Source organism: Myodes glareolus, chromosome 17, assembly GCF_982192425.1.
Source record: "Myodes glareolus chromosome 17, mMyoGla1.1, whole genome shotgun sequence".
In the NCBI taxonomy this organism is placed as follows: Eukaryota; Metazoa; Chordata; class Mammalia; order Rodentia; family Cricetidae; genus Myodes; species Myodes glareolus.
This window is the reverse complement of record NC_142042.1, coordinates 1,873,641-1,895,179: the sequence shown is the minus strand read 5'-3', so window position 1 is coordinate 1,895,179 and position 21,539 is coordinate 1,873,641. Positions and strand designations below refer to the sequence as shown.

Below are 21,539 nucleotides of genomic sequence, written 5' to 3'. Positions count from 1 at the left end.
TCTATAAAACCAAAAACCAGAATACCTGAGAAAAAGACTCCAAGCTTCAGCGGGGATTGCAACTACAAATCTACCCTGTAGTATGATATTTTGATTGCACTCTGACCAAGTTTGCTTTGAATCAGAGGGCAGAGTTAGCCACTAGCTGACCAAGGTTAACCACAGAGGTTTTAGAGGCCTGAAGAAGAAATTAAGACCGGGCTTAGGGAGGATTTAGGCCCTTTTTAGAGGAAGAGATGGAAGAGGTAGGAAGCCACTGGAGGCTGCTCTGCTGCTTCTCTGATCTTTCAGGTTCTTACCTGATATCTGACTCCTGGTCTTTTATTGATAAAAATAATTAGATAAGTACATTGCCTTGCGCCCAATGTGGGGCACAAACACATGAGCTAGCTGCTCACCCATGACTTCGCCGCCAGCACAGCTGCCACAACCGGCTTGATAGCTGCATGGTGAGACACTGAGCAGAAAAACCAACTAAGCCCCTCCCAACCTTCTCAGTCACATAAACTGTGAGATTAAATTTTTGTGCTAATTTTGTGTTAAGTTGCTATTCAGCACACAAACACAAAGATCAATTAACTAAAATAAAACAAGCTACCTCTCCCTGTGTGATAGTTCCCAAATGGCACTGCCTAGCAGTCATCATGGCCCTGAATACTTTACATAATCAGCTGGGTCACGGGTGCACAGAGACCAACCAGAGCAAGCAGACCCTTTGGAAATATACAGTTACAGGCAAGATACTGCACTGGAGTCTGGGCGGAAGAGGAGTGCAGACCTGTTTAGCAGACGTGCCTTGCCCAGCAATGCTATGAGGACATCCAAGACATTGGAAGGAGCTCTCTCTAACAACAATTTGATTATAAAATTAATTACAAGCTATGGGACCACCCATTGATAAATATTTGGGGTAAGAAAAATGCACTGCATGGCTATTCTATTTATTGTTGAGTCAGGAAATGAAAATTTTCCCCATTCCCAGAAGGAACCTGTTTGTTTTTGTCGGAAACACCATTCCTGGTTAATCTCACAGCTCTTACTGCAAGGAGAAGATGGTGGCACTGTTATCCAGTGACACTCTCTTACAGTCTCTTTTAGTTAGACAGTACGGCTGCTTCGCCTCTTGGTTCTCTGATGCCATCTGCTCGGTGCCTACTGAGTCACTACACATATCCCACAACATTCACTGTGCAGTATGTGAGCCACTTTACAATGGCCTCCAGAACACTGTCAAGGAATTTGTGGAGGAGGACCACAAACACAAGTGTCACCCATAAAATGAGCGAAAACATAATTGTTGGCCTTTATAGAATGTATAGCATTTACATTTGCAGAGCAATTCATCTTCCATCCACATCTTCTGATACTTCTGGGCCTCACTCACGGCAACCCTGGAATTTGAATACTGCAATGCCACCTGGGAGCCTGACTCTCTCCACAGTTACCAATAGTAAGGACAGGTGAGGGGCCCTAGGCAGGTGAGGAAGCACTTTCTTATTTAGGTAAGCAATGCCCATCATTTGAACAAGACTTTCAACCACCTGGGAGGGCAGGGAGATACTGTGTCAATTAAAGCAAGAAAAGGGAAGCCTGGAAGGGGCAAACTGATCTTTGCACTACCACAGTCAGGAAAAGCCCTGGGAAGAGACAAGAAAGACCATAAAAAAAAAAAATGCTACCCAGCATGCCACTTGAAACCCTGGAAACCCTGGATGCAGAAATAACGGCAGCAGGGGCAAATTAAAGGGACTATGACTACCTATATTTCCCTTGGGGAAAGAGGAGAGTCCACACACAACCTCACAAAGGTGACTTCAGGTCCAAAGATCAGCAGTATAATGACATTTCATTTGTATTTTAATAAATAAAGCTTGCCTGAGGATCAGAGAGTAAGACAGCCCCACTGGTCAGCCTTACAGACCAGGCAATGTGACACACACTTTAATCCCAATAGCCACACTAGTCTGCCACTGAAACTGAGGTACACGCCTTTAAGACCTTGAGAGGACTATAAAACGGGAGGAGACAGCTTTCACTCACAGCCTCATTCTGAGATTCCTGGAGGCAGGATCGCCATTTCAGACTGAGGTTGAGCTAAGAGCCAGTGGCTGGCTACTTTGCTTTTCGGATCTTCAGGTTGAACCCCATTATCAGTCTCTGTTTCACAGAAGTGCATAGTGGCCTGCCCACTATACATGCCTCTTAATATATCACTTATCAATCAGTTAATCAATACCATTTCAGTGGTCTAAACTTGTATGACCCCATCAAATACAAAAAAACTTCTGCCCTGGTCAGTGGGAACTTTAATCAAGCCTCCCTCCAGGGCCTGTCATGGCCATGCATCGCTAGCTCATCTCACAGAAGCCAGCCCCAGAGCTCTTACGGACCATCTGCTGGAACCATACACAAGAGAGCATCCGGAGAACCTCAAAACCTAAGGGCCCCATCACTACTACCATAGGGTAATGAAAGACACCAGGATTTCTATCACATAGGACCCACACAGGACCCAGTTTAGAGTGGCTAAGACACAGGAGACTGGGATCTCTACAAGGAGGTTTTCCAAAACACACATGGGGTCAGGACAAGCTAAGAGCCTGCTTGCTCGGGTCTAAGCATCATAGTGCAGCCTGAGAATCTTGTAAACTAAGGACATAAGCAGTTGTCTTAGATGAATGTGCTAGTGAAGCACAGGAGCTTCTCTTAGCCCTTTTCAGACCTGAGCGATGCTTCTACCTCAGCATTCCACGAGACTACTCTTCACAACACACTTGTCCATGCTCTTTTGTCTGTTCTGGTTTGGCTTTGGGGGCAGGGGTTAAAGCAAATATTCTGATGTTGGTTCTTGGCAAGTAGAGAGAGCCCTAACAGAGAAAATAGATTTATTATTATTATTATTATTATGTAAGTTCAGAATCTCAAATGTGTTCACCATACCTGATTAACCTCTTAGAGACCAAGATTTGCTTGTTTGAATGACTATTTATCAATCAATAAATATAGCTTCATGTATGACTAACTTGTGGGAACCTGTCCTCCTTGATCCTTGAGACCAAAACACAGGATGCAAATAATGTTTACACTAACCAGCTAAGCTTCCTGCTAGTTCTGTCCTTGGTTCTGCTACAGCCTGGTATATTAGCCTGAGGGATCTATTTTACTTTAAAATGGTAATTTCTCAACCTGCCTCAAAGAAGCTCAGGCGCCAAGGCCCATCTAACCTGTCTGACATTGCCTTAAACCCTCGACCACCTGCCTGGGGAAAAACTCCCACAGAGGCCAGTTTCCCCAGCCCCCTCTGGGTGGGAGGAGTTTTCCTTTACTGGGGCCAAAGGTATTTTAACCCTGGATTTAGTTGAATAAAGGGGCATTCTCTTCTTGAGGATGACTGGAACTCTGTATCTGTGTGTGTGCGTCTTATGTTTTAACCCCTAGGACAATATGGAACTGGTGGGATGTGGGTGGCGTGGAAGGACGACCCCTACACTAACTTGCATGGATAATTCACTCTGAATTTTTCACCATGATAGGTTAAGTGTACTCAGGAGATGGGACAAAATTACTAATTAAAGAATTAGAATAAAAATAATGGGTAGTTGGATTTTTCTTTCATGCTAATACAAAGAAATTCACTCTCTACTCTAGGAATGTCCCTCCCTGAAAAGCCCCCTATGGTCTTTGAACTCACCTGTTGAGGTTACTGGCAGACATACCCTTCAACTGTACTTATTCTATCCCAGACTCACTGTAAAGGACTCTTCTGTTGTAGAGCAATCTTTTTGTACACTGTGAAGATGTGTCGTTCTCATTGGTTTAATAGAAAACTAAACGGCCAACAGTTAGGCAGGATTTTCAGGCACACAGGACACTGGAAAGACGAAGTGGGGAGTCACCAGCCAGATGAAAAGAAAGCAGCATGGGCAGGACAGAGTAAAGATAATAAAGCCACAAGACAAAAAAGAAGATTAATAAAAAAAAATGAATTACATTGTAAGAGCTAGTTAGTAACAAGCCTAAGCTATTGGCTGGGCTTTTATAATTGACAAGGTCTCATGCTGTGATCTGGGAGCTGGTAGGAGGGACAGAAAAATCCGTCTCCACTTTTCTGATTTGACTCTCCCAGAAGCTTTACCAGCCACACTCACTCCTTTATTAAAGTAACTGCATGCCATTGTACTAGCTCCAGTCACTATCTCCTTCCAGTTCTCAATGGTAAGCACTGTAAGAGACTAACTCTGAAGTTACTGAACTTAGCATAAATGGAATGATATAGACTTTTCCATTTTGTGTCTGGATTTACCAGTTCAATGTTGTTCCATTTTGTGTATGGATTTACCAGTTCAATGTTGTATTTTGGGTGACAATCAGTATTCAATGTGGCTTCAGTGTCACTCTTACTGCTGCATGTTGTAGTTCACTAAACAACTATATGATTATTTCTTTACTCTGGCTACCATTGAGAAAGACAAACTTCCAACTGGGAACATCATGAATAATGAACACTGTTACATGCATCTTCAGTAGAAACATTTGCAGGACTTAGGGAACACCCTGAGGAGTTTTAGGGTTATAGTGTATACATTTGTTCAGATTTTAGTAGAGTGTGACAAGTATTTTCCAGAAGGGGAAAAATGCTACTTGACTTGTTCTGAGGTTGCATAAAGTTCACTGGACTGAAAATATCCTATAACAAATTTAATATAAGCTGAAAACACATTGACTATACCTAACAGACTGAGCACCATAGCTTAGTGACACTGTACACTGTAGAGATAAGTCCTCCACCTTCATGCTATCTCACTGTCACTACCCCAGAATCTCAAGTGTACTAAATACCATCAGAATAAGAAAAGTTCACAGGGTAACCTGTGAAGTCTCCTTGGGTGATGAGACAAAAATAGCGTAAGTCAAACCATATGAAGGACCACACGGCCTGCAGTCCACGGGGGCTCTAGCCATCCTCTAACTCCTGGACTACCTGAGCTTTCCTTTGTTCACTTTGATAGATGGGTACTAGCACCTCATTATGGTTTTAATTTGCAATTCCCTGACTCACAGCAACAGAGGATGGGGCAGGCGCACTATAATTCTCTTTTCCATTGATCACAAGGAAAACCTGGATAAAATACTCAAAGACCTTCCTTATCTGTGGGCACCAAGAAGGAAATAAGAAGGGGCAAATAGCAGCAGAGAGGGCTGAAACTTAGTGGTATGGGTTCACTGACAGTTGCTTCATTTCCTTTTCTCTGTTGTAGCTGACTGGGCAGCTAGTAAGTCTGAAGTAGCAGCACAATCTGTAATCTTTTTCTAGCCATAAGAACTGGGGAAAGACACATTTGTGAGCTACCAGTTTGTAAGGAAATACTAAACTGCTTCACAGCTCTCCTCCCATCAACAGAGTGAGAGTATAGGAGAAATTATATTTCTATATAAAAGCAAGGAAAGGAAATCTCTGTAGTCTTAAGTGTGGAGGAAAAAAAAAAATCCCACCCCTTTCTCTTTTCCCTCACCACTTCACCCTATGTTAGGACCCTGGTCAAATGCTATAGCTATCACAAGCTGCCAGAACTTCAAGGGAAACCTTAAACTCTTACATTTCTCACAAAATGACCAGAAAAAAATAACACTGCAAGACAGAGTATGTGAGCAGAATGGAAAAAAAAAAAATGGATGGAAAAGCGTGTCCTCTAGTATGAACTCACACTCACTCAAGTTCTGCACTCACATCTCAACTGAGTGTCTGCAGAACAAATCAAAGCAGGATGGGAATGATTCATGTAATAAACTACAGCTAAAAGTACTGCTAAGGTACCCAAACAATCCAATGCTTAGGTACAGGACAGACTCAAGAGAGCAGCACAGCACGGGCTGAAGAGACAGCTCAGTGGTTCAGAGTACTGACGGCTCCCTCGGAGGACTCAGGTTCGATTCCCAGCTCAGAGTCATCTGTAACTCTAGTTCCAGGGAATTCACACCTACTCCTGACTTGAGGGCACCCAGCATGCATGTGTTGTACAGACAAACATGCAGATGAAACACCCACACATGTAAAAATGGTTTTTTTTAAAGCACAGTAATACTCAGAGGAGTCAACTGATATAGAACCAGTACTCACACGCAAGCCTGAGCCTGTGATGCCAACGCAAGGATTGCTTGCTAAAAGGAAATAAAAATTCCACATTACCCAGGATAAAAATTCAGGGAAAAAAATCAGTGATTATACAATACAAAATAATTGGGAAGATGTGAACAACTATCAAAATAAAGATAACCAACAGTTTTCAACTGAGATTACCAAAATATTACAATTATCAAAGGTGTTATACATTAAAACCAAATCGTAGCTTAAGTTTTTCTCCTAGGCATAAGTTACATGCTAGAAAACCTTTCTCATGTAAGTGGCAGAACTCGTGCATTAAGAATGTTCACGTGTGCTGATCAGTGGCAAAACATGGGGCTTGGGAGTTAACTTAAGAATGTTCACATGAGGGTTAATTACAGCAACAAGGTGTGGGTGGGCTTGGGGAGTTAACTGTCACAAAGACGTGGCAGCTGTATGTGTAACTGAAACAAAGGTAAGCTACGTGCAACGGCCTGCAGACTCAGAAACCATGATGAACTATAAACCACCCTCTCTAACAGCAAATTATTCCTATTTCTCACTTTTTTTTTTAAAAAAGTAAGCATATGGTGCATGAACTAAATCTTTTAAAAAGAGAGAGAATAAATTCAAAGTAAGGGCCAGCGTTAAGTCTGGAAAGAGGTAGTGGGATGGAATCAGAAGACACCGGTAATCGTTATCACTACTGACAACGTCCTATTTCTAAAACCTTCAGATATTTCTAGCTCCCTTTAGATAAGCCTGTGCCAGGCATATCTCTTACACAGATTACATATTTTAAAATCTAAGTTTTTAAACAACATCCCAAAGATGAGAGTTGCTTTCGTTTATTAACACGACTTTTCTAGTAAAATACTAGGCAGCCTGGCTACGCAAAAATTTCGAAGCCAGCTGGACCTAACAGGAGAAACACCTGGTGTGATGGCGTGGCCTACGGAAGAATGGTAGAGGTTCGGGGTCGGCCTGGACGACACAGTGAAACCCAGGGCGCCCTGGACTAAGTCTCAAACTGTTCAAAATTCAAAATAAATTATCTTCTCCAAAGACTCGAACCGCCCACCTTATCGCTCGCCCCTGTGAACCCTAGGCAACGCCAAAGCCCATGCTTCCGAGCCCCGCCGAGTCACTTCCGCCTCCGCGGCCCTAGCCCCGCCCCGGAAGCGGAAGTGCACCGCTCCGGGGTCCTTTAAGTCTACGGGACACTCCGCCGCGCCCGCGACGCGGCGATGGCCACCAGGCCGGGCTGTCTTCTCAGCGCCTGCTCAGGAACGCGGTGAGGCCTCCTCGGGGCAGAGCCTCGGGCCGAGCGGCGGGGTCTCGGGCGTCGTTTCTTCACGGCGGCGGCAGGCTCGCGGCCCGGGTGGCCTTCGTCGTCTGACCCTCGTCTCCCCACTCCCAACAGCGGAGGGCGGGTCCGGCGGCGCGCGGGCAGCCCCGGCGCGAGGCCCCGCGGCTCCGGTGGGGGACGTCGCTGCGGGCGGCTGTGCTGCTGGCGTCCAAGATGTCGACCAAGAATTTCCGAGTCAGTGACGGGGACTGGATCTGCCCGGACAAGAAGTGAGCGCGGCGGGGCGGCGGGGCGGCGTGGGGTCGGGGGCGGCTCTCGTGAGGGCGGCGGCGGGGCTTACGGCCTTGGTGGGGATGGGGGGCGACGGGACGGTCACCGCCGGCCTTGAGCGGGTCGCGGGCGGCCGCACGTGACCCCCGCCCGGAGCTCGGCTCTCTGCGCTCGGTCGCCCTCCTCCGAGCTCGGCTGCTGCGCTCTCGGGCCTGCTGAGCCTTCCCAGTGACTTTGGCTTTTTTTTTTTTTTTCGCACTCTCCTTCCCGGAGGCAGAGGCCCGAGCGCGTACGTGGCTTTGAAGCCGGAGTGCTCGGCTGGTGGCAGTGGAAATCTCCCTGGTTGTACCAGCTCGTGTTCTTAGCTGGAGGAAGCCCGGGTGGCCTCCCAGTTCTCTCTGCTGCCGAGCGTCTAACTTGAAGCCCTTCGGCTCGCTTACAGTTAACACCGAAATAACATAGGTAGTGTAGTGGAAAGCAAGGAAATGACGGTATTCACATTCACCTGATTGATAACCGTCTAGCAGAGTAGAACCGAGATCCTCTTGGACATTACAGGGAACAGCGTGACACTTTGGAACCATTCAGAGATCAGGACACCAGCCTCTGACTTGGTGCCTTCCGTGACTTGTAGAAAATGTGCTCTCTGTGTTCTTACTGAAAACACAACTCAGATATTTCGTTCGTAGTCCTGTGCACCTAAACTCATTGACAGAAACAAACGTTAGTTTTACTGAATATATGCTTCAGGGAAACATTTTTTCAGAACATATTTTCAGGGTTACTTGGATCTTGTATATTTTTTTTTTAACAGAAAAGCAACCTAAAAGTTGGATGGAGTCGTTCAGTTTAGTGTTAAACTTCCATTGACATACTCATTTTTTTTTTTAAATCGGATGGTCCCTTGTTTTTCTTAACTTAAACATTAAATGCGATTTGGAGCATCTAACATGCATTAACTGGTAATCAGTAAGGTCATGTAAGTATAAAATATAAAACCTTTAGTGTTTAATATAATGTTTGACTCCGTTGGTTGTAGTTTGATTTGGTTTTCGATGTTTTAGGTTTGATAAGCACTATACTACTCAAATTACTGTTTAATGTATACTTTTAGTTAACATAGCCTATGATTTTTCTTAACATCCTACATCCGACTCTGCATCAGTTCTCCGGAGCCTCTATACCTGGTGTTTCCTGGTGGGTCCGTCCCTAGGATTGTGCTTCTAAAGTTCCTCACAGCTTTAACTGAGAATTAATTCGGTGTTCTTTTTCCATCTCTGGTACCTTAGTTGTTGAAGAAGAGTCAGATGGCACTTTGGAACAGGGGAGTTTAATGTAGCTAATGACACGTGCTAGTCTGGAGTTAGAAAGGTAAATCCTGAAGTGGTTACTGTTGTTGACAATACAAGGTTGAGATTTTTATCCAGTCCTTGTTTCTCTCAAATGATGCTCATGAACATGATGGGGTCAGCTTGGTCTGTGTTCCAGGATGTAGTGAAGACAGTTTAAATGTGGACATTTTTAATATTTAGGAATTACTCCTTTAAGTGCTTTTCATTTTATTTACAGGTGTGGAAATGTGAACTTCGCTAGGAGAACAAGCTGTAACAGATGTGGTCGAGGTGAGTGCTCATGGCCAAGTCTCTTACCAATGTCTGTGTGGATCATTTCTTCACTTCCCAGGGTTTATCTTGCATTATTTGTCTGTTTTCAGAGAAAACAACTGAGGCCAAGATGATGAAAGCTGGGGGCACAGAAATAGGAAAGACACTGGCAGAGAAGAGCCGGGGCTTGTTTAGTGCGAATGACTGGCAATGCAAAACGTATGTGCTTCAGATTGCTGTCTGTTACCACAATTGAAAATACCTCCAATCACCATTCATTAATACGATGAACTCTTACTAATTACATGACAAAACATTGTATCCTTTTCAGCCACAACTTTATTGGTCATCATCTAAGTATAGTGAAGAGGAAATGTTTATCTTTCAGGGGTCTTAGCAGTTGTTGCTGTGGTAGAGTGTTTATGAGCTGATAACCAAAGGGATGGGGACAGTAAAGGCACTGTGTAGTCTACTTCCTGTTAGTGATAATTGCCCCTTTATAATATGAAAGTCACTTGAGAAGCATAAATTGCCTCCCATGAAAAATGTTTCTTGTTATGTTTCTTAATATTTTTGTCTTTCAAATTTAGATTTCATTTTGTATTGATTTTTTTTCATATATGAGATAAAAATCCTACATATATGAAAAAGCACCAGACCAGAAAAACATCTTAGATAAAACGCTGGTCCTATAGATAGACCTTGAATCTGTACAAGGAGTTGTTGAGCAACAAATGTAAGTCAGGATTTAGTGTGCTGCAGAGGGGTCCTTAGAGGGGAATAAGAACGGTAGCCATATTTGAAAGGTAAGCCCTTACTCTTTAAGGTAGATTCAGAGATGATAATTAGTGTTTTCCCCCGGGTCGCCGAATCTCTAGTTATGTCACTTCACAGAGTATTGTTTATATTGAATAGATTTGTTCTCTGCCTACTTCAGGCTGTTGTGGGAATCCATGTTCTCTAGAACAATGTTGTGTTTTGTTTTTTAATTTTTATTACTTAGTGAACATTGCTTGGTACTAGCTATTTCACCAAAGAGTTTTTGAATAATTCTTTTAATAATATTTCTTCAGTGTTTGGGGGCCTTCTGATTTGATGTTTTTTTTACAATTGTAGTTGCAGTAATGTGAATTGGGCCAGAAGATCGGAGTGTAACATGTGTAATACTCCAAAGTATGCTAAGCTAGAAGAAAGAACAGGTAAAATAGAGCCACATTCTAATCGCAATTTCTAAAGGAATACTGCCTTCTCAACAGAGCACAATCTGTCTGGTTTGTTTTATGTATGTGTTCTGTTTATGTAGCCTTAGCTGGGCTCAAACTTAATGTATAACCAGGAATAGCTTTGACCTCTCCCTCCTGTGTGCTACTATTACAAGCATGTACCACCATGCTTGATTTATTCACTGGGATTTTTTTTCCCTTAGCACTCAAAACAATTTTTTTTTGGGGTTTATGAAGCAGTGTTAGGCAGCCTTGCCCTAGCGTTTGGAATCTTAGGGTCCTTTCAGAAATGCTTTTCTGCCTCCCTCTCCTAGTTTAGATGTGTGGTGGTTGGTAATGATAGCATGTGTTCTAGTGGGACAGATAGGTAAAAAACACCTTTAAAGGCATACTGTAAAACTTATTCATAGTCTTCGTCACATTTCTGAATTACCAGAAAACTTTAAAACTACAAGTTACAGAGCATAAGATGTAAGTTCTTTTCTGTTGTTGTTGGGGTTTTGTTTGCAAATTTCACATGTGCCTATGTGTTTTGATGGAATTCGCAGGCCGGACATTCCCTCACCTCCAGTTCCTCTCCTAACTCCTCAGCCCCATGTGCTCTCTCTCTCCTTTTTAAACCACTGAGTACCGTTAGGGCTGACTGTGTGTATGGGTCTCCTGGTGACGCCCCGTGGGCATGCAGCTTACATGGAGCAGGTGTTTCCTAGCGGCCATCAATAACCTCCCAGCCCCTCCCCAATCCATGCTGGGACTAAGTGTGTCCGCAATCACAGCCACTGTGAGTTCATGTTTCAGCTGTGCAGCTGGGTCCATCAAATAACTGTTCTGCCACAGTGTACTGCACGACCTTTGGTGATCACTGAGTCTTAGCGGGAAGGATGTGGTATACATGTGCCGCTCAAAGGGAAGCTCTCCACATGTTCTCTTGTGCATTGACTGCCTGCTGGCTTCTGTATTAATGTCTATCTCTTGGCAACATATATCCCTTAACTGTGTCCATATTTCAGAGTAATTGTATCAGGCTCCCCCCAGGTCCTGTGACCTACCGAGCCGTGGTGTTTTTTTGCTTGTGTGCTAGAAAGAACTGTGAATCCTATCCGACCCCGTAACATTGTGTTCCTGTTGCACCATGGGGCATATCTGGAAAGGCCTCTCTTTATGACTAGCAGGGTTTGCAGCTGAGTTAAGGCTGTTAATTATTTTTTCTTCCTTGGATAGTGAGTGTAGGAACTTTTGCCACTATGAAATTAGCCGGTAAGAATAAAACTTTCAGACCAGCACCAGCTTTATAGCTCCATGTCCTGTGACTCAAGTCGGTGGTGCCCTTTGTGAGAACATCATGTTATCAAAGAGCTGTAAACTCTTTGTACGTGTGTCAGCTATTGGGCTTTGGGGAACGGGTCCCAAAGCCTCATCATTGTGTAGGTGGTATTGGCCAGTTGTTGACTACTGTTGTTTCTGTATGTTGGTGCTGAACCTCTGGCAGAATGTAATTTTCCATTGCCAGCAGTTGACACAGCTATTATCTCCTTGAGATGTGATTGTGTCACAGACAGTGCTCATACTCGGCATGAGAGGCTCTTAAGTTGGTAAACTGTTTCCCTGTTTGCCTTTTCTCCCTAACTTCACACCACTGTCCCTGTTTGGTTTCTGGGGATCAGGGGCCTAGTGGTAGATCGATCTTTTGAATCAAGTTCTTCCAGCTTTTCTTTCCCCACTTAGCTTGCTTGCTTGTTTGTTTTTAATTCTTAATATGTATGACACTTACTACATAACATTCTCGGTGTTTTTTTCCTTCTTTCCTGGGGTTCTACCTCTTAACTCACAGAGGCAGCTTTGCCTTCTGCAAGTTCTACTTTGATTATCTCCTTCCTGTCAGTGCTCTGTGTTTCTCACTATATTCTGTATTCCACCTTAAAGATCTACCTTGGACCCTTTCTCTTGCCTTTGTTTTCTGTGTATTTTCTTCTGAACCCAAAGTCTTAAGTAACACTAGATGAACTGTAATACCCAAACTTGTTTTTTCCAGATGTGATATTTTTGACCTTCCTATAAAGCTACTTATTTTATATTGTTGTGTAATTGTCAAATTCATTATATCCTAACTGGATTTGTGATTTCCCCCTAAGACCTGGTCTCTTGAAGAGTTTAGTGCTGCCCACATCAGGATGTGCCCCTCAGTTGAATGCTTCCTGGTCCTTTGTTCATCTTAACCCTACCTTCAAAGTCTGCATTGTCAGATAAATACTAAGTTTAATCCTGGTTCTTATGAGCCTAGTTCTTGAAGAGTTATACTGGAGAGGAAAGTCCATCTAAAACTTTGTCATAGCAGAAGATGTTCTGCATATATTTTTCATGAGTGACCTGTCATGGGAAATGTTTAAATTGAAAAGGTCTGTAAGTTCTACTGTGGCTTTACAACTAAAGTAGATCTGACTTATTCTCTGTCAGGATTTTTACCTTGTAAAAGATTACTAATTATTATTTGTATAAATAACTACCATTGATTAGGTTTTTGTTTTCTGTTACTTGGAAATAGTATGAGCATAAAAATTTTGTTATTTGAGTGGTTGCAACAATTTCTGCCCTCTTTTTAAAGGATATGGCGGTGGTTTTAATGAAAGAGAAAATGTTGAATACATAGAAAGAGAAGAGTCTGATGGGGAGTATGATGAGGTAAGCTCTCAGTAGATGTACACAGACTCCATTTTAAGTTAGAGAAATAATAAAAATAAATAGAATAGCCTAGAATTCAGAAGAGGTGTGTGTGTATGTGTGTATGCTCTTGCACGAGTACATGGTAGTAGGCATGTATGTGCCCTTGTGCGTCTGTAGAGGCTGTAGGTTGATACTGGAAGTCTTCCTCTATTGGTATATTTATCTTGTTTTTGGAGACAGGTTCTCTCATTGACCTAGAACTTAACTGTTGGCAGGATTGGCTGACCAGTAAGGGATCCTCCATCTCCACCTGCAAGTGCAGGGATTACAGGCTCAAATTTCAACATTTTTTTCCACATGGGCACAAATAGTGTTAGAAAATAAAATGATTTTCATGTGTTTCAGCCTAAAGAAATTTTTTTTTTTGTTTTTCTCTAGTTTGGACGTAAAAAGAAAAAATACAGGGGGAAGGCAGTTGGTCCTGCATCTATATTAAAGGAAGTCGAAGATAAAGAGTCAGAGGGAGAAGAAGAGGATGAGGATGAAGATCTGTCTAAGTATAAGCTGGATGAGGTGAGGACCCTGCCCTCGTTCCGCTTTATCTTACTGGAACTGTTCTGAAGCACAGGGTACCTCTGGTGACACCTGGACCCTTGCAGCACTACTTGCTTGGGCCTGGGCGGGAGGGGCGGGGTCTTGAGGTAAAGAGGTAAGGAGTGCACCATAGTATGAGTTTTGGTCTGGCTCTCAAGTGCAGACCTTAGAATGTAAAGGTTTTGTGTTTTAAGAAGCAAATGGTACGTGTCTATCTCTTTATTATATATTATCTTTTAGTCTTCTAAGCCAAGCTCATGGAAGAGTGGGTGCCTATTTTTCAATGTGATTAGCAACTTGAAGTGTTAGGGGCACAGAACCAAGCAAATGGTTATTGTAGCAGAGAGAAGAGAAAAAGGCTGGTAGTGGTGGACCAAGGACTCCAGCCAAAATTAAAAATTGGTGACAGTTTGTTTATGTCCTGAGAGCCAGTGGGGTAGCTTCTAGGATCTTGCCTAGACTGTCTGCCCAGTTCTCAAGTCTGTTCTATCAAATGAGTTTAGTAGGTAAGCCCTCAAATTGAAAATAAGTTTAAATTGAAGTATTTGGTAACAGATCATCTGATAATGTCCTGTATAATGAAGTTTCATCTATTTCAGTGGGTATCATTAATATGTAAATATCTAAATAGAATTAAAATTTTATTAGGATGAGGATGAAGATGATGCTGATCTCTCAAAATATAATCTTGATGCCAGTGAAGAAGAAGATAGTAACAAAAAGAAAGCCAATAGGCGGAGTCGCTCAAAGTCTCGATCATCTCACTCGAGATCTTCATCACGCTCATCCTCCCCTTCAAGTTCAAGGTCCAGGTCCAGGTAAACGGGTGCAGGCCAAGGGTAACACCAGTCAAAATGTCAGTATCTAACTTTCTACTTATAAACCTTATTTTACTTAAATACGCCTTTTATTTTAAGTATTTCAGTCAAGTCACCTTAGCTAGACTTTATCTTTGTACCCTACAGATACTGCCTTGTATTTTCAGAAATTTCAAACCTTAGAAGTTGCTTGTTCTGTGTCACCTTGGCTTTGACTAGAGTAACTTAAGTTCTAAAGCACTGTGTAAGTGATGATATATTTAAGTAGATAGCGTGTGTTCAGACGTTATCAAGTGGGTATTTGTTTACGTGTGTTAGAGGTTTAGCTGGAGATTTCTGGCCATTAATGACACTAATAATTTTTGATAATTTATTTTGGTATTCTTCTGAATAAAGGACGAAATCCAGCCATTGGGTACTTAATGCTTCTCAAGTATCCAGAAATTAAAGCAGGATGTTAGGTTTCTGTAAATATGTATTTAGTAATTTATAAAAATGTATTATACAGTTCGGAATTAATGGCTAATTATTTTTAATCATATGTAAGAATAAAATGTGTTACCAACTACGTAATTAGTATGGTAAAGTCTAACAATATTATTTACGAGTAATTTTGAAGGCTGGGGAATACACAGCAGTGGTAGAGCCTTATCTATGTATGGGGCCCTAGGCTCAACTCAAATCCCTCCCTTTCCTTAAAAAAGTAATTTTTAGATAAAAGTGTGACAGTTCCTATTTGTGGGGACAAACTAAAGATGGTGTCAGAGATGTCACTTGTGGTTTTCAGACTATAAATCTTATATTTCCCAGATTCTACACTCTTGCCAGTAATGTAATTAATGTAGAGCACTGCTAGGTTTGTTGTACCTTTAATTCTCTAAGACAGACAAGTGAAGAGTAGCCGTCAAAGGTGTGATGCAGCAGTTAGTGTTTCCTGCTTCTGAGCACTGTGGAGAACTTCGTGTAAACTGAAACGCCTGAGCTCGTGGTGCTCATTTGCTTACAGTCCAGGGGCCTTAGATTTAATCTGGTTCAGAAAGTCAGCACTGTTTCGTTTTGTTTTTTGTTTTGTAACAAATTTTAAGCTTAATCTTTATTATAAAAAACCTTGTTTTGAGTATTTTGCTTGGAAAAATATGTATCTTGCATAGACATCTTTTATGTGAAAAATGCACTTTTAATATGTCTTTTTTTCAGTGTTCATATCACAGAGCTCAAAAATGTGGTCCTAGGGAAAAAAAATGCTTCCGTGTTGTTCCAGGTCCCGTTCAAGAAGCTCTTCCAGCTCGCAGTCAAGGTCTCACTCCGGTTCCAGAGAACATTCCAGATCTCGTGGTTCGAAATCAAGGTGAATGAGGTAGCCCCTCTCTGTAAGTCAGAGAGGAAAGTCCTTAAGGCTCCTGGAGTCTCCGTTGCTTTCCCTCACCACGGTTTCTGTTTGCAGTTGTATTTTAGCCCTAGGAAGCTGGTGCCCTTGCCTCAGCTCAATCTCACCTCTGAGTGTGTGCCAGGACATCCATAGCCAAGATGTGTAATGTGGGGAGGTGAGGCCACCAGGTAGCTAGTGTAGTAAAATTATGTTTACAGTCATTATTAAATTTGACATACAAATGATGTGTTATTGCTAAAACAAAAAGGAAGACTAGTCCAGTGTGCAGTTTCAGAATAGATTTTTTACAGGCAGCTGTTTGCAGAAACAGCTTTGCCATTTTTATCTCGGTTTCTACTGAGTGCTATATGTGTTTACTCAGTCTCCCTGACTTTAAAGACTATTATAAGTTATCTGTGTAACAATCATCCCTCTTAAAACTTAAGTCAAATAGGATGTTAGCTCATATGTGATATAAGCCATGCTGTAAACATTTCAGTTGGGTTTATTCAGATATCAAAGGGAAATGATTGGTAAAGAAGCAATTGAAACGCTAGGGTTTTTTTTGCTTTCTTGAAAAAAATTTCTGTACTTCATCAAAATATGCTGCCTTTATGTTAAGTCACTGTATTGTTGTCTACTGCAGGCACGCAGCATTAACACGAAAGCCTCTAAAATCCCACTTGTGGGAATTCACATTGAAGTTTCCTAACAGCTCTTCTGGAGAAAGGTTCACTTACTTGAGCCCATTCTAGCGTTTGAGGGCAACTACCGTTGAGTCCCACTGAGGAGGAGAGTGGTGCGTGCCCTCACTGAGCCAGTACAGTAGAGCACAGGTGCTTTCTTATGTGTCTTGACATGTCGGGGCTTCCTTCAAACCCTTGAGTCTTGGTGGGTCCCTTTGGGAACTGTAGGACTTCAGATCCTTCCCAAACATTTTAATTGCTTACAACTTTCCAAAGAATTCTCCTTTTGGGCTTTCTCATTTTATTTTAAGCCCAAAGGTGAATTTTTTGGGAAGTTTGAGCTAAATTCCTTCAACCAAAATATGTAAATGAGGATAGATTTGCATTTATAAATTTTTACATCTACTTCCATCTAAAATGTGAATGTCACAACTTCATATTTCATAGCACAGATTTAAGCACAAATCAAGTTTTAAAGCTGCCATTTTCTTTGACTACTTCCCAACATAGTGTTCTGTCTTTCTGGGCTGTGTTCCTCGGTTCTCTGCTGCACCTTACCTGTAAGAAGTTAAGTTCATTGTCCTCAGTAGATTTTACATAGTGTGGATTTTCCTAAAGTGGAAGGATCTAATTTCTGACCATAAAGTCACCGAATTGAAGTTACGTCTGATTTCACTAATTATATACTTTAAGTTGTAAAGCTATAAGCAATTATAAAATTATTCTGTCTTAATTCAGTAAGCTGCTTTTTAATTACAAGGGGTAAATATTTAGAATTTTTTAAAGATAAAATGGTTGTGCATAAATAGAACATGTTGAAGGTTGACCCAGAAGTCTTCTGCTGAGTAAGCAGTAAGTATTCCTCCTTACAAAGCTCTCATAGACAGTCCTGTTTGCTTTTGGGAACTGGACAGTCTGCACTTCTGCCCTTAATGAAACGTCTGCTTTGTCTCTCAATCAATGAAGATCCAGCTCCAGGTCCCACAGGGGCTCTTCCTCCCCAAGAAAAAGATCTTACTCGAGTTCTTCATCATCTCCTGAGAGAGACAGGAAGAGGAGTCGCTCTAGACCTTCTTCACCCGCTGTTCGCAAAAAAAGACGAACGAGATCACGGTCACCCGAAAGGTTTGGGTTTCTGTAGCATAAGAATGGGAGTTCTTACATGTATGGAATAGATGGACTTTCTAAGCAAGGGTTAGGTTCTCCTTTGTTCTTTCAATTATATTTTTTATCTTTAAACTTCAGAAATCAGAGTACTTTATCTTGTTATTAACTTTAGAAAAACTTATAGGACAGACTATTCTCTGAGCATTTTATTGTTTGAATTTTTATTTCCATGTATATATTATAGCCAACTCTCGGTTATTTTTGTTCTTAAAGATTGAAATCCAAAAGCTGTGTGTCTAAATAACTTACATGTGTTTGTTTTTTAAATTAAAATAGTCAAAATGGTAGGGATTCTAGGGAACCTAGTCAGGGTTAACTTGCAAGATCATTGGAATTTGTCCTCATTTAAATACATATAAGTGCGTTTCCATAGCAAGTGACTCTTATGCCCTTGGAAATTATTCCTTGTAGTTAGCACCTCTTTCATCTTGCAGTCCAGATCTATTTTTTCTGTTTTGAAAAGGACCTTCACTGGGTGCCTGTACCTACAATGCACTTGTCATGTGCATAGTCAGCCTGCAACAGACTTGATTACTCGGTTTCACTAATTTTCTCTTGGTTCTCAGTGTCTTATGATTTGTAGCTGCATTTGTATCTTAGCAAATTTTCCATGTCCTCCCAGCTTGTGAAAGAAAAGAATGATCATTAGAGTCTGGTGACAGCCAGAGTCAGTGGGTGGGAATCATGTTGTTCCTGCACTCAGAGTTAGATGTCGTTGACACTTTCTGTACATTGTTTCTTTACAAGAAAATTACTGTGTACTTAAGTGAAATTCATTCTGATGCCTTCTTACCACTTCTGCAAATTTTTATCTTAGCCACATATAACCTCCCCCCCCCCGCCCCAGTTGTTATCTAAACTTAATTCAAATGTTCTCTATTCCATAAGCCAGGTGATTGGTGAAAACATTAAACAACCCTGAGCCCAGGGCCAGCCCCTGCGGAACACCACCACTTTGCCCAGGTTGATACTGACTTACTCTATTGGCTGCATGACTCTAGCACGTTAGCTAACTCTACAGTCACCTTATGTGATCTAGACTTCCAAAACCTCACTGCTTTGAGTGTACCTTCTCATACACCAGAAACCTCGCTATGTACATAGAAACCTGGTGTGCTCTTTGTGGTACAGCTGACATTGATTTTATTATATGCCTTTCTTGTACATGTCTATGATTGCAGACTTTTTTCAAGGCTTTCCCTTTGTTACTAGAATAATTGAGAGGTGGCTATACTTGAAATGAGTGTTTATTCTTAACTTGTAGAAAGTTTTGAGTTAAAAATCACATCAGTTCTGGGCTCACATCCAAAAGTGTATATAAGCCATCTTAGGTTTAATTACGCCTGCCAGCATCAAGATACCTAGTGTTTGCTCTGCTCTTTTCTGGTGTTTGCTCAGCTCGGTGCTGTTTACAGATTGCGCTGCTCTCTTGTGTCTTACAGGCACCACAGGTCGTCTTCTGGATCAACTCATTCTGGTTCCCGTTCAAGTTCAAAAAAGAAATAATGTATTAAAATTTACATCTTTAAAAAACATTGAATACAGTGCATGAAGCATATTTTTTAGGAAGTTGATGTCTCATTTGGTCAGAAGTGCTACTACATCTGCTAGTAGAGGTGCATGCCTTTATTGCTTTTCAAAACAGTAAACTGTGTTTATTTGTGAAATTGAAGTAAATTGCATTTTAAGCCATACTGTTCCCCAGACAGATGCTCTCTATTCATTATTTACAACCATTCGCTTCGTTTAAAAACAGCTGTAACAGAGTACTTTGTTTCTTTGTCCTTTTCATTTCTAAATGTCCTATTGACCGAGACAAGGTTGCCTGGGCTTGCCTGGACGCCAGACACGTGGGCAGGCAAGGCTAATAAACTTGTTGGAATAACCAATTCATGTTCATATGGGAGGAGTGGTCAACCTGGTTATGTTTACTTATGCCGGTAATTTCTTATCAGAAATTAACTACATCGCAAAGCTGACAACCGGGAACTTTGAGTTCTCTCTACTGAGGGTGCCTTAGAATCCTTATCTCTGCCAGCTCTGCACCACTTTTAATGCAGGAGGATATTAGCATTCTCAGAGGAGTAGGTTATCCATCTTGATTCAGAATGTCTCTGAAATAAAAGTTTAAGAAATATGGATATTTTTAAAATCTAGTTAACAAACACTGTGCTTGATTGATAAAGGTTTAAAAAAGGCCAAATCATAGTTAATGAGCAAATTGAAGAAAGCTTTTGAAGCCTGTTTCTCAGTGACAGGCTGACAGACGTGATTTGCCTTGAGATGTCTGATTTTTTTTTTCAATACTGTAGATATCTAAGTAACAGAATTCTTATTTCTGCTTGATTTAAGGAAAATTTTTTTATCACCTGAAAAAACATATGGCTTAAAATGCTTTCAGAGTTTTATTTCTAAAATTAAAATCTGGTCACTTGAGATCCATTTTGTTCTCTGGTTTAAAAGTTAAAAGGTTTCTCCTAACAAGTCTCTCCCGCAGCAAACAAGGTAAGTATACAAGGGACCAGCAGTTGTGCTGGAGCTCCTTGTTACAGGAATTGTGTTTCCTGTTTTCCCCTCCTTTAGTATTGTCTGCTGCAGTTTAAATAAGTAAAGCATTCTAAGATGTTTAGAGACAGATGAAACAAAATGTTTTTATTTTAAAGTGAGTGTTTTTCACCTCAATTGATCTAAAGATAAAAACAGAATATCGTATGTAGAAATATTTTCGTAATATTTTTACAAGATTTCCTGTGTTTTTTGTCTTATTTTCCTTGCTGCATTTACTGTAGGTTGCACACGAGCTCTTACTCTCTTGTAATTGTGCCTCAGACTTCTCAAAAGTCGACTTTCTCAGTTGCCCAGATCTTCTAGATCGACGTGTTAGCCTTCGTTTGTTCTTGTGCTTTCTGTATTTAAAACTTGGGCTGTACTAGGCAGATACAAGATTATAAATTTAGCTAATAGGAGTTTACAAGCAAACAGTTGAGATGATTATGATTTGATTTGGTTTAATTGAGCTGTACTAGTTCATTTCATAGGGAAATGATAATGTAGACAAATGTAAATAAAATCTGTGAGTCAAGCATCAAGTGTTGGTTATTAGAAATAAACTAGAAAATTTTAATCTCTGGTTGAATGTTCACTTCTAAGATTATAGCGGTTTTTCTTTTGTTAATTGCTTTTTTCTGATTGCTTTATCATCCTTGCTTTCAGACATAACAAACATGGTAACAGCTTAGGGATGTTACTCAGAATTTTGCATCTGTGTTGGCTTACTACCAGGACATTGTATACTTCACTCCCTGGGGTCAGTTAGAGAATATCAGTGTCCTAGAATTACTCATTCAACAGTGTTTTTAGGTTCCCTGTGTTTCCACTGGGATTCAGAACAAGGTGTCAGTACAAGGCCACAGTTGGGAAGATGATTGAGTGCTTGCTGCCAATCTATTATGTCCTGGTTGCCTGGAGCTCAGGACCACTATTGCAGAGTCTGATAGAGGATAAGGAGGACTCTGCTTCCTAAATTTTGGTGGGTTTTTTGTTTGTTTTGACCCAGGTGTTAAACGTTTTAAAATAAGAATGCCATTATGGTTTTATTGACCTGGAAATGGTATTATTTTTGGAAAATAACACTTTTTCTGTCATTCATGTGTGTGAATGGAAGTGGAAGCCAGAGGTCAACTTTGTGGAGTCCATTCTCTCCACTTTCATGGCTGTTTCAGGTCATCAGTCCTA

The 21,539-nt window shown here is 41.3% G+C and overlaps 1 protein-coding gene across 2 annotated transcripts; it reads left to right on the top strand.

The window, feature by feature from the left end:
• The first annotated feature begins 7,382 nt into the window (after window positions 1-7,382).
• Zranb2 (zinc finger RANBP2-type containing 2) lies at window positions 7,383-20,928 on the top strand. 2 transcript variants are annotated; one of them, XM_085677498.2, is made up of 11 exons: window positions 7,383-7,681; window positions 9,252-9,304; window positions 9,397-9,505; window positions 10,403-10,485; window positions 13,112-13,188; window positions 13,609-13,743; window positions 14,413-14,582; window positions 15,844-15,930; window positions 17,604-17,762; window positions 18,693-18,767; window positions 19,247-20,928. In XM_085677498.2, the coding sequence occupies exons 1-10, from the start codon at window positions 7,626-7,628 to the stop codon at window positions 18,724-18,726; spliced, it is 963 nt and encodes a 320-aa protein (XP_085533624.1). In that variant the 5' UTR covers window positions 7,383-7,625; the 3' UTR covers window positions 18,727-18,767; window positions 19,247-20,928. The 2 variants fall into 2 exon arrangements, with proteins under 2 accessions (XP_085533624.1, XP_085533623.1); XM_085677497.2 differs by lacking the exon at window positions 18,693-18,767 and having other exon boundaries at window positions 7,389-7,681.
• The last annotated feature ends 611 nt before the right edge of the window (window positions 20,929-21,539 follow it).

What these genes read in the sequence shown, in the direction of transcription:
- Zranb2 (XM_085677497.2), top strand. Translation starts at nt 7,626, where the DNA reads ATGTCGACCAAGAATTTCCGAGTCAGTGACGGGGACTGGATCTGCCCG. An exon ending in AATGACTGGCAATGCAAAAC is followed by an intron (nt 9,506 to 10,402) that starts GTATGTGCTTCA and finishes TTACAATTGTAG; the next exon opens with TTGCAGTAATGTGAATTGGG. An exon ending in TCTCGTGGTTCGAAATCAAG is followed by an intron (nt 15,931 to 17,603) that starts GTGAATGAGGTA and finishes CAATCAATGAAG; the next exon opens with ATCCAGCTCCAGGTCCCACA.